At 21.7% G+C, this 14,565-nt stretch overlaps 4 protein-coding genes across 4 annotated transcripts; 2 read left to right on the forward strand and 2 right to left on the reverse strand. All coding sequences in view use genetic code 6, as the record gives it.

The window, feature by feature from the left end:
* Window positions 1–550: 550 nt before the first annotated feature.
* Window positions 551–1,768, reverse strand: TTHERM_00047340 (phosphotriesterase-like protein, putative; the record flags this gene model as incomplete). The annotated part of the gene is made up of 1 exon (XM_001014729.3): window positions 551–1,768. The coding sequence occupies one exon, from the start codon at window positions 1,766–1,768 to the stop codon at window positions 551–553; it is 1,218 nt and encodes a 405-aa protein (XP_001014729.1).
* Window positions 1,769–4,879: 3,111 nt separating this feature from the next.
* Window positions 4,880–5,416, reverse strand: TTHERM_00047350 (hypothetical protein; the record flags this gene model as incomplete). Its single annotated transcript, XM_001014730.1, has 1 exon — window positions 4,880–5,416. One exon carries the CDS (start codon window positions 5,414–5,416, stop codon window positions 4,880–4,882), a length of 537 nt encoding a protein of 178 aa, XP_001014730.1.
* Window positions 5,417–8,564: 3,148 nt separating this feature from the next.
* On the forward strand, window positions 8,565–11,821 carry TTHERM_00047360 (kinase domain protein; the record flags this gene model as incomplete). The annotated part of the gene is made up of 4 exons (XM_001014731.3): window positions 8,565–9,151; window positions 9,212–9,785; window positions 9,886–10,564; window positions 10,617–11,821. The coding sequence occupies 4 exons, from the start codon at window positions 8,565–8,567 to the stop codon at window positions 11,819–11,821; spliced, it is 3,045 nt and encodes a 1,014-aa protein (XP_001014731.2).
* Window positions 11,822–12,658: 837 nt separating this feature from the next.
* TTHERM_00047370 (NAD-dependent aldehyde dehydrogenase family protein) lies at window positions 12,659–14,233 on the forward strand (the record flags this gene model as incomplete). The annotated part of the gene is made up of 1 exon (XM_001014732.1): window positions 12,659–14,233. The coding sequence occupies one exon, from the start codon at window positions 12,659–12,661 to the stop codon at window positions 14,231–14,233; it is 1,575 nt and encodes a 524-aa protein (XP_001014732.1).
* Window positions 14,234–14,565: the final 332 nt, after the last annotated feature.

The following is a 14,565-nucleotide window of genomic DNA, read 5'->3' on the forward strand; positions in this document are numbered from 1 at the left end:
AAAAAACAATATGTGGTTTTTATTGATTTATATACATGGTAGTGTAATTATTAATTTAGTTTTGAGCTATTTTTATGTATAATCTTACAGCTTTAAAATAAATTATTTTATTAAAATTGTTGAGTTGGATTTTAAATAGTAGCTTTTGTAAAAAAATAAATATTTTTAAAAATATTTTGTGGATAAGAAAAAAGGTAATAAATTAAAACATAAATTTTAATACCATAAAGAAAAATTCATATATTATTTATATGCTTAACTTTGTTTAATTTCAATTGCTAATTTACAAAATAATAAAAGTAATTTAAAGTATCTAAACATTTAAATAAATTTTATAATACAATTAATCATTTGCTGGTATTTTGTTATAAATCATGTTTATTTTATAATGCTTTCAATTTAGTTTTCTTTAATTTTTAAATCAGTAACTCTAATTTCCTTGAATTTCAAAATAACTCAACAGAAATTTTAATGGATATTATGAATTACATGTTTTTTTCTACTAATATTAATCTTTCAAATTCTGTAGATAAAATCTAAGCTAAACCATTCAAAATACAGCCTTTTTTAAGCAAGGAATAGAGCAGAATTCCTTGCCTAATTTAGTAAATCTTTAAATATTTTCTGGTTATTCTTTTCCACAAATCGGGCACTTCCATTATTTGATTTCTTGAATTTTAACCTTAAAGGTATTCCATTATAAAACTGCTATCATGTTATTTTTAAAAATATCTTCAATCTACTAATCACTCATTTAGGTGTCTTTAATAAAATCAAAGACTGCAAAAAAACCTTTTCCTCCATACTTTCTTAAATCAGATCTATATTTTACTCCATTAGAAATGAGAATTTGCTTTGAGTAGCCTTTTTACAATAGTAATTTAGTTATATCTACTAGATCATTGTAGTCATATCTCAATATATCAAAGCCAAGAATAAATTTTTAATTGAGAAGGCTTAAGATTTCCTTAAAATTTTTAATTTGTTTAACCAGAGTAAGATTTTATTCGTTCTCTTTTTCGATTACTAACCTCTTTTCTTCATATTAAAATTAGGGGTTAAATAGAACGATTCTACCTATGTGCTCAGGTTTCATTTGAGAAATTAACTTTTCGATGTTTGGAGTAGGTTAATTTTTGAGATTGAATAATATGGGTACCTTCTTTGCTTTACTTATGTGCAAATAAGCAATTAAAGCATTTTGGTGTATCAAATTGTTCTCTAAATTTAACTCACTAAGTTCTATTTCTCCAATATAAGAAGGTTTTTGATCATTTGTACATAACTCAAACTCAAAGTCAACCTAATTTAATATATTTTATGCAGAAAATAAAACCTTAGTCTTCTCATCATTAAGATCTATTTTGCTTAAATCCTTGCCAAAAGTAAATCCTTTAACTAAATTAATTTTTAGAAGTTTAGCCAATTCATTGAGCTTTGCATGATCTTATCCATTTTAATTGTTTGTAGCTTCCACAATAAGTGCTTTTCTGTTTTTATAAACAGGATGAGAAATTAGCTCTTGCATTTCAAAATGCATTTCCTCAACGCTGTCAAGATTTAAGTTTCTGTTGCATCTAAATGGTTAGTCTCTTATCTGCTGGATATTAAATAAAGAGATACTATCAAAATCAACTAAACTTTAGTCAGCGAATTATGATAGATTTTAAAAAATATGTTCATGGGGAAGAATAAATCCAATTTCGGCCTAGTCTTCTTCTTTTAATTCCACGTCTAAAGCTGTTATATAACTATATTCTTCTTCCATTATTAAAATATTGTGTGTTTTTGTTTGTTTTACTTAGTAATTTTGCAGAATGGAAAGGTTGATAAGTTGTAGATATTTAGACGATAGTCAAATATTAATAAATTTAAATATCTTTTTAAGAGTATGATCAATAAAAATAAAAATTACACAACATAGAAATTTAGTAAAATGTTCTATAAAAAACGTACAAAAGTAATAAGCATAAGAAAGTATTTTTATTTTTTAAAATATTTTAGAAACACAAATTTATGATTTAATAACATAAATCTTAATAATTTTTTTTCTAAAAATATATTAAAAAATAATATTTTTTAGATAAAATAAAGTTAAACTATTTTGTTACTCCATAATTTGTTTGAGTAACTTAATCACTTTAAAATGACCTAAGATATTAAAAATTTTCATGGTTGAAACTAAAATTAAAATTACCTAAATCAATAAATAAAGAAGTAAGGAAATAAAAGAATTAGCTTAGATCTTCCAGTTGTTACCACAAAATATTTTACAAAATGTAAATTTAAAATTTTTTGGTAAAAATGTAATTTTTTTAATTAGATTACATGGGTTTCTTTGTTTTTGGATTCTAAATGTAAGATAAATAAATTTCCTTATAATAAAAAACATAATGTATAAATCAATTCAAGAATTAAATTATTTACTAACAAAGAAAGCTAATTCAGTTTCTTAGTTTACTCTTTAATATTATAAAAAATTTAATTAACAATGTAAGATACTTTTCAATTAAAATAAAAATTTAAGTTTTTTTCTTACCTAAAATTTTTTTCTAATTGAAGTAAATTGAATATTTAAAGAACATTCCAGGATATACGAATGTTTATTTAATAAAAAAATTCTCAAAAAATCGTTCGATCTTCAAATTAATTACTTTTTAAATTATGAGCAGCTCCATAATTTTTATGATAATTTTTTATTCTTCTAGTTTTTTAGATGTTAGTAAAATCTTAAACGATTACACTTAAACTGGTTATTATTTTGCTTGATTTCAAAAAATTTTTTAACAAATGGCATAATAAAGGCTATTAAAGTAAAATAAAACCATGAATTTTATTGTACTACAAAGAATCTGGTAATTAAATACCACAATTAAATCAATTCTAGAAATAACTAGAATTACAGTAAAATATGTTGGTTATATGAGCAATAAAAACCACAATAAGAAAAAGCCAATTAAGATTATTTGTCTCCATTTATAAAATTTTTATTGTTTTTTATGTTTGTTTGGTTTGGAAATATTAGATGAATAGAAATTGATCCTATTTTTACAATATTTTACCATAGAAAATTATTTAAATTATTAATCAAATAAAGAAAATATTCAAGTAAGAAGTTTTAAGATTACAAAAACTAAAAAGTTTTTTAAATTTGAGAAAAAGATTTTAAACAATCTAAATTCGAAATATAATTTTACACTTTTTCTAAAAAATACTTGTGTTTTGATGCGCAAGCAATAATTTTGATGATTAGTACTATCTTTTTTATAAAATATTATTATAATCATAAAAAATTGAAGTAATTAATTAGTTATTTAATTAGTTAACTAATTAATTAATATTGACCAGCCTTCAAAAAGCATGTATTTATTCTATCTCGCTTGCTTAGCTATATCTAATATTAATTTTAAGTTAAGTACTTATATAAAAAATAGATAATTTACTAACAAGACTCAGGTATAACTAAAAAATTTTGAGTTCTTTATGGTTTAATTTATTTACTTTGGTGTGATACTTTTTAACATATCACAAATGCATAAAATATAAATTTTAAAGTAACATGTAAAAATACTTACATTTCTTGAAGTGTAAAGTTGAATATTTAATCATTATATTAAGTCAATGCTCACTCTTTCATTTTAAATAATTGATGATATACTGTATTTTAATTATCAGTTATGTTAATTTTTTTTTTACTCAAATATGTTTGTTATTTTTTAATAAAATTAAGGCTTACTGATAAATGTATTGCTAAAGAAAGATTTATTTATTTATTTTAAACAGTTAAATATGAAAATTTTTAAGAAATCAAAATGGACTAATTATTTTCTTACTGTTGTACCATTTTATTATTTTCTAGATTTCAATACTATTTTTATAATTTCTAAACAATCACATGTTATTACTGTTAAATTTAAGAATAGTTTCAATCATTCTGAATTAAAATTTTTCGATAACAAGTAAAAACCTAAAATTCTGATAAAAACACTAAATTAATTTTTCATAAAGTCATATATGGATAACATATTAACTTATTCAATAGAAAAATATTAACCCAGCAATATTATTCTACAAATATAGTTATGTATTTTTTTACAAGTATAAATAAAAACTCTTCTGATTCTATTATCAAATATGGGTACATGTTTGGAGTGATACAGCGATTTAAATAAAAATTTATTCCTTTTGACTGAATATCTCAAGTAAATATCTAGTTACTCTAAGTTATAGATTGCTAATCATATATTATTTTGAGGAAAAACTTTTAAATTTAATAATTTTTAAAAATTAGAACGTTCAGATGAATTTTCTGCAGCTAGTATTATCAGATGAATAATCATTTCAAGCTTAAAGTAGCATAAAAAAACAAATTTGATCACTTGATCTTGTATAAATTAATATAGTGAGGGAAATTGTTATTTGATTTATTACTTCAAAAATAAAAATACAAATCTATTTAATAAGACTTTTATTTTCCAACGCAAGCTAAATTATATATTTCGCATAGATTATGTTAGATTTATAATTTTTTAATGACTATGTAAGATTTATTAATATTTTTTCTTTTTAAAATCAAAAAAGAATAAATGAAATGTAATTTGTAAATAAATTCAGACTGGGCATTTTTTAAACAAATTTGTTAATGATTATAATAAACATATATATATAGATATAGATATAAATTTTTTTACATTTGAATAAAGAATTATAGAAACTGTTTTTTTGAAGTAATGTTTCATTTGTATCTATTAATACTTTTTAATAGAGCATGGTTATTAAATAAATAATTTAGTATTTTAGAATTGAAATAGTTATTTATTGACAGAGAAAAATTGAGAATAAAAGTGATAGTATCCTATTGTTATTATATTTGTGAAAGTCATTTTATTTTTATGGAAGCACTAGGAGATTTTTAATCTTATGAATTAGAATCATTACTAGCAGTATCAGACTCGTTACTTAAATTCATATCAGATATTAATTGGATTTTAAGAGAAGGTGATTCGTTCGAGTATTTTTAATGAGTGGGGTTTGAGAAGTAATGAGTAAGTGAATTAACTATATTTTGAGAAAACTAGTCATTTTAGAAATTAATATCTTCTTTGTATTATTTAAATGTTTCTGTAAATATTTATTATTATTTTATTAAGATTCCTAATTGTTTTTATAAAGTTTTCTTGATTTCATTATAGTAGGAAGAAGATATACCCTACTTCATATATTAATGAGCTTTCTTAATGCATTGCATATCTTAAGAAAAGAAGCAAGAATGCATTTCTAAGCATAGATGAGGAATTTCTACAACCTCAAACATCTTCACTCTTGAGCTTTCTACTTATAAAGCAATCATGTAGAATGGATTATTTTAGTAGTATTGTTATTATTCTTCTTCAATAAATATAAAATCATCAGACATGTTTATTGATTTTGAATGATTTATTTATTTATATTTTTTTTTTCACTTTCTTAGTAAAAGCAGTAATAATTAATTTGTTTTTTATTTGTTTTTTTTACACTTTTTTTAATTATAATTTTATTATTTCTTTTTACAGTTTATAATTACTAAATTTTAAATAGCTATGGATTAGGAGTAATATTCCCAATCCTTAAAGTTAAATAGGAATTAATTAATATATTGATTAATTTATTTTTGTGGTAATCAAATTTCTTCTTATTATTTTTTACCAAGAAAATATAGGTTGAATTAACAAAAAAACTTTAATTATTTCTGATTGATTTTGGCAATCTTTCTCTATATTTTTGTATTATCTATAGATATAATTAAATAAGTCAATAATACAATAATTTGATTTCTTTAATATTAGTTTATCGTATTTTTAGAAGTATTACATAAAGTAACATAGGATTGATTACTTTCACTTGAATTATGTCAATTAATATTTTTTAATTCTAGTTTTATATGTAAAATAATGCTTTTTATGTTTTAAATACATATTTTTATAAAATGCATATATTTTATTTCCCATATATTTACACTTAGAACTTATAATTAATTATGTAATTTACTACCTAAAATTTAACAGTTAATTGAAATAGAAGATACTTCACGAGAAATAAATTCATAATAATTACTAAATTATGAATTATTATTAATTGAGGATTTAAAATAGTAACACTGTCATTAAATCGAAAATTCATTACTATAATTTTAAATATTATTAGTCATGTTAGTAAATTTAATGATAAACATTAAAAAAATCAAATTTTATGTAATTTATTGCAAACCATAAGCCAATACAAAAACATTCTTAAAATAACTTATCAGATAACTATTATTTAGAAGTTTTTTAAAATAATAAAAAGCTATTAATTTGCTTAAAAATTGTTAAAAGTAAAGTTAATTAAAATAAAATAATACACATTATTATGTAAATAAATTAATTCAAATTACATGAATTTATATTGATTAAAGTCATATAAATTCCTAAAAAAGTAGAAAATAAGTATTCTGCTGCTACTAATCTTTAATTTGAACTTTCATAGAAGAATATTCAAAATTTAATTTAGATAATACTCATAATTATGTCGATAGCATATTTCTAAAAAAAGAAATGATATCTCAGCAAATTTCCGTAAAGTAGTACAATCTCTAAAATAGAATTGACTCAATAATTAATTTTTCTAAATGGAAATAGAACAGAATAACAGATAGCCTATTTTAAAAGTAATTTTTAATTATTTTACTAATGATAAATTTAAATGGCATCATAAAAAGGAAAAATTGATTTAAGTATTTAATCAATTTTTCTTAAAATATTATTATTTTTAAAAAAGGCAATTTAATATTTAACTTTATCTAGAAATATTGTAATCTTTTCAATTATTTAATTTTTATACATCCCTTTATTCGAACCAATTTAGTTAATTAAGCACTTTTTACATAAATTAACTATTTTATTTACTTTTTTTGATTCCCTTTTGTTATTTAAATACCTTATTTGAGTTATCTGAAGGATACTATAAAGATATCATATAATTCTTTTCAGTAACGCAGATAAAATTTATTTAGGATTTTTAAAAAATTCTTTCATATATTAATCGAAGAGGTATGTTTGATTGTTATGAAATTAATTTATCATATTAATATTTAGCTAAAAAAATTCTTTCTGTTTTTTATAGTTCTTAAATAAAAATATAACGCAGTTTGTGAGATTATTGTAAATTAGATTCTTTATTTTATTTTGATAATTTTACACCTTAAGCCTGAAACAAGTTCTTTATTTTATTGTAATATAAAATAAGACTGTTAAATAAGAAATTATGGTAAAAAAGAAATATTCTTAATGTACAACAAAAAATATTTTTTAAGCTTAATGATAAAAATATAGAATATCAATTAATATATGCTTAATATTCAAAAAAAGTAAATAAAATAATTTCAAATAAAATTTTAGTTATTATTGTTAATATTAGATGAAATAAATGGCTTATTAATTTTATTTTGAATAATTTAACCTTCAAGATAAATAGAAAGAAGACTTTAATATACAAAAATTTATATTATTGTCTATATTATTTTTAAAATTTATATATCATGCATTAAGGTATCTATTACTATTCGAAGCATAAGATTTTCAAATAAATAATTTTAATTAGCTTAAAATTAAATAAGTATTCATATAAAATGATCAATTTTTAATATAATTTATAAAATTTTAATATATTTTAAAATAGAATTATTGTTTGTTTTATTGTAAATTTTAAAAACATAAGATACAATAATTTTAAAAAAATATATTTTTCCACTGAAAATAAACATAAAGGAAGGAAGATTTAGCTTTAGATAGATAGAGATTAGAATTTAGCTAAGTTTTCGAATTAATTAAATATAATTATTACCAGCTTGATTATGAGAATAGAAGTGAGATATTAAGAAATAACAAAAGGAAATCAATCTCAGAAATAAAATTAGTTTAAGGTTTATTATAAACGCTTTTAAAAATTTATATGTTTTATAGCTATATTCAAGTAATTTCTAATATAAATACAGAATTAAAGATAAATCTTATTGAGAGAGAAGCATATTAATAAGTTTTAATAGGAATATTCAAGAAAGCCATCATTTATATTATTATATTTTTAAAAAATAACAGTACATTTTGATAGGTATTTTAATTAATTGTGTTGTTAAATTTCTTCAATTTTGCAAAAAAGATGAATTTTTAAGCAAATTAGCTCATGTTTCTGTTAGTCTAACTTTGCATAAAATTTAAAAAAAATTATTTTCATAAGCTAACTATTTTGATATTTATAAAATAAATTTTTTCATTTATAAATATAGTAAATAGCGGAAAATTAAAACATAGTAGATATTTTAATCAAGTTAAACAAAATAGCAAATTTCAGTTCAAATTTAGAGGAATATAGTAAAATAAGCAGCACTTATCTTAAGGAAGCAAGAGAGATTATAGGATACTGTGAAGAATAATTCAATTTTTGGAGAACAGTATTTTTAGAAAGTTTTACTAGATTACATAAATAGTTATTTTCAAAATTAACATTAATTAGCTGCTGAAAAACGTAAATTAGGGTGATAAAAATTTATGATTGCACACAAATTTCCAGGTATTCAACTAGATTTAAGCTCAGTTGAAGTAATATGGCTTCACTTTACTCGTTTCTTTATGGAGCTAGAGGCCAATTTTGATTCTTCGATGCATGTTTTTAAAGAACCAACAGGAGTTTACTATAAATTAACAGGGAATTATAGTCCAAAGATATTGGAAGAAGCAAAGCAGAAAACAGTTAATTATGTTTAAAAGAATAAAATAGAGATGCTAAATACTGAATTAGAATATAAACAATACATGAATATATGTTAAGATTTAAGATAGAAATTCCCTAAAATTTATATTTAGCTGCTCCATTACAATGTTTTTGATTATGTTAGCAAAAGACTTCATCAAAAATTTGGCTATAAGCAAGCTCTTTAGGATTACTAAGAATTAATTAAAAAGAAAAAGAGATTCTGCTATTTAATATGTGATAAAGCTTATTTTCCTTAAATTAAGGAGGCCTTCTATTAGTTAGCAGAACCTTACGAAAAGGCAGCCTAACAGGTTTCATTAAGAAGAACTATATCTACAACATCTCCTCCTGTTAGTTATCAAGTATACTAACAAAACCCTTAGTAACCTATTTTCACTTATTCTTAAATATTTAAAGCGAAATTATTTTATTTTATCAATAGAACATTTCCTAATCATAATAGAAGCAATAGTACTGCAATAGTCCAAAACATAAATACAAGTATTATTCAATAAAATTAAATGAATGACGAAGAAACGAACATTAATAATTAAGAGCCTAGCTCATCTCCAAGATTGACTCTAGGTAAAAAGAGCAATTCTTACTATGAAGAAGATGACTATTCTTATACAAATTAAGGAAGTATGGATTAAGCTGATTTCAAAGGATTGGATATTTAAAAAGAAGAATTTCCATGTCTTTCTGATGCTTAAATATTATTAAATCAACAACAAGCTTCCTAACTCAATGATTCTTAATTGAGTAACTCAAATAGCGGTTCAAATATTAAGAGTGAAGTCTCTAAAAAGAAGAATAACAAAAAGTAAAAAAAGAAGCTACAATAATAGCAAATAAAACTACAATAATAGTAACAATAATAATAGCAACTTAATTAAGCTAGTTCTTAAGCATTAAATTCTTTTCTTGAAAGCTATCAAAAAGAATCAATTTCTTCAGATGTATAAAAATCATAATCTCAGTAAACCATATAAACAATTTAGAATTATACAAAAGCAGTAATAATTCATTTTATTCATTTTTGAATTTTAATTTTTTAAAACTTTAATTTAAAATAAAAAATTTTAATTAAATTAAATCACAAATAATTAAAAAAAGGAGTAATTTGATGAATGGGATTTCGAACTCCCTACTTATAAACAGACCTAAAGTGATCCTAATTTAGCTAACAAACCTTTATCTTTGATTCTTTAAGAAGAGTATCCTGGATATTTCAATTTTTAAAAACCATAGACAACAAATTAAAAATCAGGGTAGAATCAATTATAAAATAGCGAACAAAAGTAAAAAGCTTCTAGCTAACAACAAAGTGATCCTAAAAGCAGCAATTCTACAAATAAAAAAGAAGCTACTAGTTCTTAAAATTCACAATAATAGATTTTAAAAAAAACATCGAGTCAAAATAGTTAGTAAAATTAATAGTAATCCAATAATTAAAATATTACATAATAAATTTAAAATCCATCTTAAGTTAAAGAAAAGTTGAATTAACAAAGCCAATAATAAATGAATTAAAAATTATTTTAAAGCGATTAAGTTAAATCAAGTGTTTAGGATAAGTTTGAAAGAAGTCAAAATACTGACTCAAATAGCTTTGATGAGGTTTAATAAATAATATAATAAGAATTGAATTTAGCAAATTCAGCTAGCAAAAGTGCTGAAAATTATCAAATTAATATTGAAAATAAAGAACCTAGCACTTATTAAGATCATTAATAACTTCCTAAATAACTTCACCAACAAGCTTCATAGAAATCATCTAATAGTGACTCAGCAAGTAACTTAATATATTCAATACAATATTTTATAATAATTTGAATTAATTTTAGAAAAAAGGGAGGATTTTATTACAGAGTAATCCTAAAAAGAATTGCTTATCAACTAGACCAACTTTTTGTTGAAACTTTAGAATTAATCTCATCCACCTGGACTCCCTCCACCACCTTAATAATCTGATGATTTATAAAAAACATTTTTATTTGAATAAAATTCATAAGGTTCAACTTAAGAACAACCACAACTATCTTTGAATGCTAAAAGCTCTGAAAATTAAAGTACAAAATTAAAAAATACTGAACTAAGTGAGAAATAGTAAAAGCTTATGAAATCTATTAAAAGTGAACCATTCAACCCAAATAAAGGGACAATAAGCATAAAATTAGATTCTATTATTGTAGAATAAGATTTTAAAATTGAAGAGCTTGCAGAAAAACAAATTATTTTTTCAGATGATTGCACAGAAACTATTAAAATTATCTATAAGGAAAACTAGTATTGCTTAAAAAAATTTAAAAATCTAAGTGCATTTAACCTTAGAAGAGTAAATAATTATATAGAAAACTTAAGGGTCCTAGCATCTCCTCGTATTATAAGATCATTTGGCAAAACTGTTTCATATTCTAAACATACATTCGATTTATTTATCCTTCTTGATTTCAAGGAAAGAAATCTAATGCAAGCAATAAAAGAAAAATTAATTATCTCTTTTAATGACAAATTATCTGTTCTTTGGTAGATTACCTAAGCAATACAACAAATTCATGGAAATGTAGCTTAGGATAATATGATTCATGGAAACTTAAAACCTGAAAATATACTCTTAAGCTCTAAAAAAAAAGTTTTTTTATAAGATTTCTATGTGTTAAAAAACAGAGAAAATAAATATAAACCTAAGAACGAAGGATTAACTCAGGCTGCAGATATTTGGTCTCTTGGATTAATTACATACTTTTTATTCACAGACCATCTTATAGACACAGAAAAAGCAGAATATCTTATCTCAGAATAAGTTCTGCTTAATCAAATATACAAACCAGGAAATAGTGACATAAGAGTTATTTATAATTTAATTGAGAGAATGCTTGATTCTAACCCATCTAATCGCCCAGATATAGAAGAAATAGTCTCTCATCTGAAGCCAATAATTTAAAAGAAAAACAAAGAATTAAATATTGGCCTGAATGTTTAATCCAGTGCTTTTGAAAATATTCAACATATTTCATAATAAAATGTAAGCAGCATAATAACGAACTGATTAGCAAAATAATCCTTTAATAAGTTTTAAAATAATTAATTTACTAAATATTAAATTAAATTTTTTAATATGTCTATTTATTTTAGTTTAAACCTAAAATGCATTTTTACTACTTTTATTTACTCATCTTTAATTTAAAAAACCTTTTCCACTGAACAGAAAAGCTTTTAAATTTGGAAATTAAAATAACAAAAGTAAATTAAATAAGAAAATTTTATATTATTTTAAAATAAAAAAATACTAAAAGATTACTTAAAAACAAATAAATCTAAAAGTATGAAAATTGATTTTTAATTTTAAAAAATTTTTAAATTATTTGCATTGTTATAGTATAATTTAATAAAATAATTCAGAAAAATAAAAAGTATATTTAGTAATCTTTTAAAAGAAATTACTTTATCAATAAATCAAAACAATTAAGAGAATTTAAAAATATGAAAATTTATTTTTAATTTGGCTACATTTTATAACTTTAACATATTTAATATTTTATGTCTAAAAATAATAATTTTTAAATAAAAAAAATATTTGTTTAATATAAAGTTTAAATTGATTTACCTAAACTTATTCAATTCATAATTCTTGAGTTATTGTTTTTATATTTTGATAGGTATTTATTTTGTGTAGCAAAAATAAATAATTGGTTATAAAAATCTTAAATATAAGTTTTTATAAAAAATATTTGATTAGTTTTACAATCAAGAATTTCTAAATAAAAATCTTTGTTATCAAAAATATTTCAAATCACTATATCTACATTATATTCTTAAAATATAAAAATTAATTGCATTAACACTATTTTTAAAGTAAATCAATAAATTAAATCCAATCTTAAAAATGATTTCTTCACTCAGATTTAAGGTATTTAAATAAAGCTAAGTGTAGAATACTATATAGTTATTTAGAGGATTTGCAACACTTTAAGAATTAAACCAAATATAGATAAGAAATCCATTAACGAACTAAGTAGTTTATGAAAAGTAAGAATTAAGTCTAGATTAAATTATTTCTATTTCTAAAGATGGAAAAAAATCTTAAAATGTCTGGTCAAAACTACCTTTATAGGACAGGAAAAAAGTATGCTAAAACTTTAATGATATTTTAAAAGAAAAAAGTGAAGATATTTCAAAAAATATTTCTCAATTTACCAGCAAACCGATTAAGGAATCTCAACTTGAAGTAAAAGCCACTATTCATAGAATAAAATCTTTAATTGATATGTCAGATGAAGCTCTAAAAGATGAAATTTTAGAAAACTAAGTAAAAAAAGGAAAAAAATTTATTAAATTTATATCGAAGCATCCAGTTGGAACAGTTCTAATTATTTCTCCTTGGAATTATCCATTACTTACTGCTTCAAGCGTTTTAATGACATCTCTTTTAGCTGGTAATAATGTTTTATTAAAACCTTCTCCTTAAACAGTAGGAGTAGCAGATGATATAGAATAAATTTTTGAATAAGCTGCCAGTAGCATTTCTGATTAATTTAAAAACCTAGTTAAAAATGTTTATACCTCAAATCTTAAAAATTTTTAAACACTATATAAATACTCGCAATATGTGAGCTTTACAGGAAGTATTCAAACTGGCTTGAAAGTTCAAAAGGAATGTATAGATGCTAATCCTTGGGCAAATTGTGTTCTAGAACTTGGAGGAAAAGATGCTGCCTACATCCATAAGTCGTGTTTAAACTATTTAGATGATGTAGTTAAGCAAATTATCATAGGATGCTTTACTAATTCAGGTCAATCGTGTTGTGCTATTGAGAGAGTTTATTGTGATTCAGAAATATTAGAATTATTTTAAGAAAAACTTTTAGCAGCCGTTTAGAATATCAAAGTTCTTGAAATTAATAAAAAAGAAACATTAAACAATAATTAGTCTTAGATAGAAGTAGGGCCTTTAACATTAAAAAACCATGCTTAGTTTATAAAAAAATAGGTAGATAAAGCAATACAATAAGGAGCAACAGTTTTAAATTAAAAAGGAGGATCAGTTATTGAATTCCCTTTAACAGATTTTAACTAAGGGGATTAATTGGCAAGATTAAGAGGGTATTTCCCAACAATATTAACAAACGTCACTAATCAAATGGATATCGTTCAAGAAGAAACATTTGGACCTGTTCTTCCTATTATAAAAGTTGAAAAGGGATATGAGTAGGCAATTAGTCTTATTAATGATTCAAAATATGGCTTAACAGCTTCTATTTTCTCAAATAACTAATAAATTGTTTAAGAAATGAGCAATAAATTAAATGTTGGTACTGTTTTAGTAAACCAATGTTTAATGATGGATCCACTTCTTCCTTGGATTGGCTGGAATCAAAGTGGAAAAAATTACAGTCTTTCTAAGCATGGTTTTGACTAAGTAACAAAGATGAAATCACACAATTAAATTTTTTATGAATGAATAGAATAAATTTAAAGAAAGTGATTTAATTTAATTTTAGAGTTATTTATTTTTAACTTTTATTTTTTCTAATTTCAACAAATTGTATTTCCTAAAAAATTTAACCATATATTTATAAATTTAAATTTAAAAAATGATTTTTGAATATCAAATAAATTGATATTTTAACACATTTTAAGTAAGTCAAAATTAATAGTTTTGTTGGTATATTTAATAGCAATAATAGCTAAGCACAATAATAAATAAAATATATAATACTTAGATTCTTCTTTAAAATATTTTACAACAATTTAATAATTACTAATTAAATATTTTGAATAAATAAATAATTT

This window comes from Tetrahymena thermophila, assembly GCF_000189635.1.
Source record: "Tetrahymena thermophila SB210 genomic scaffold scf_8254659, whole genome shotgun sequence".
NCBI lineage: Eukaryota > Ciliophora > Oligohymenophorea > Hymenostomatida > Tetrahymenidae > Tetrahymena > Tetrahymena thermophila.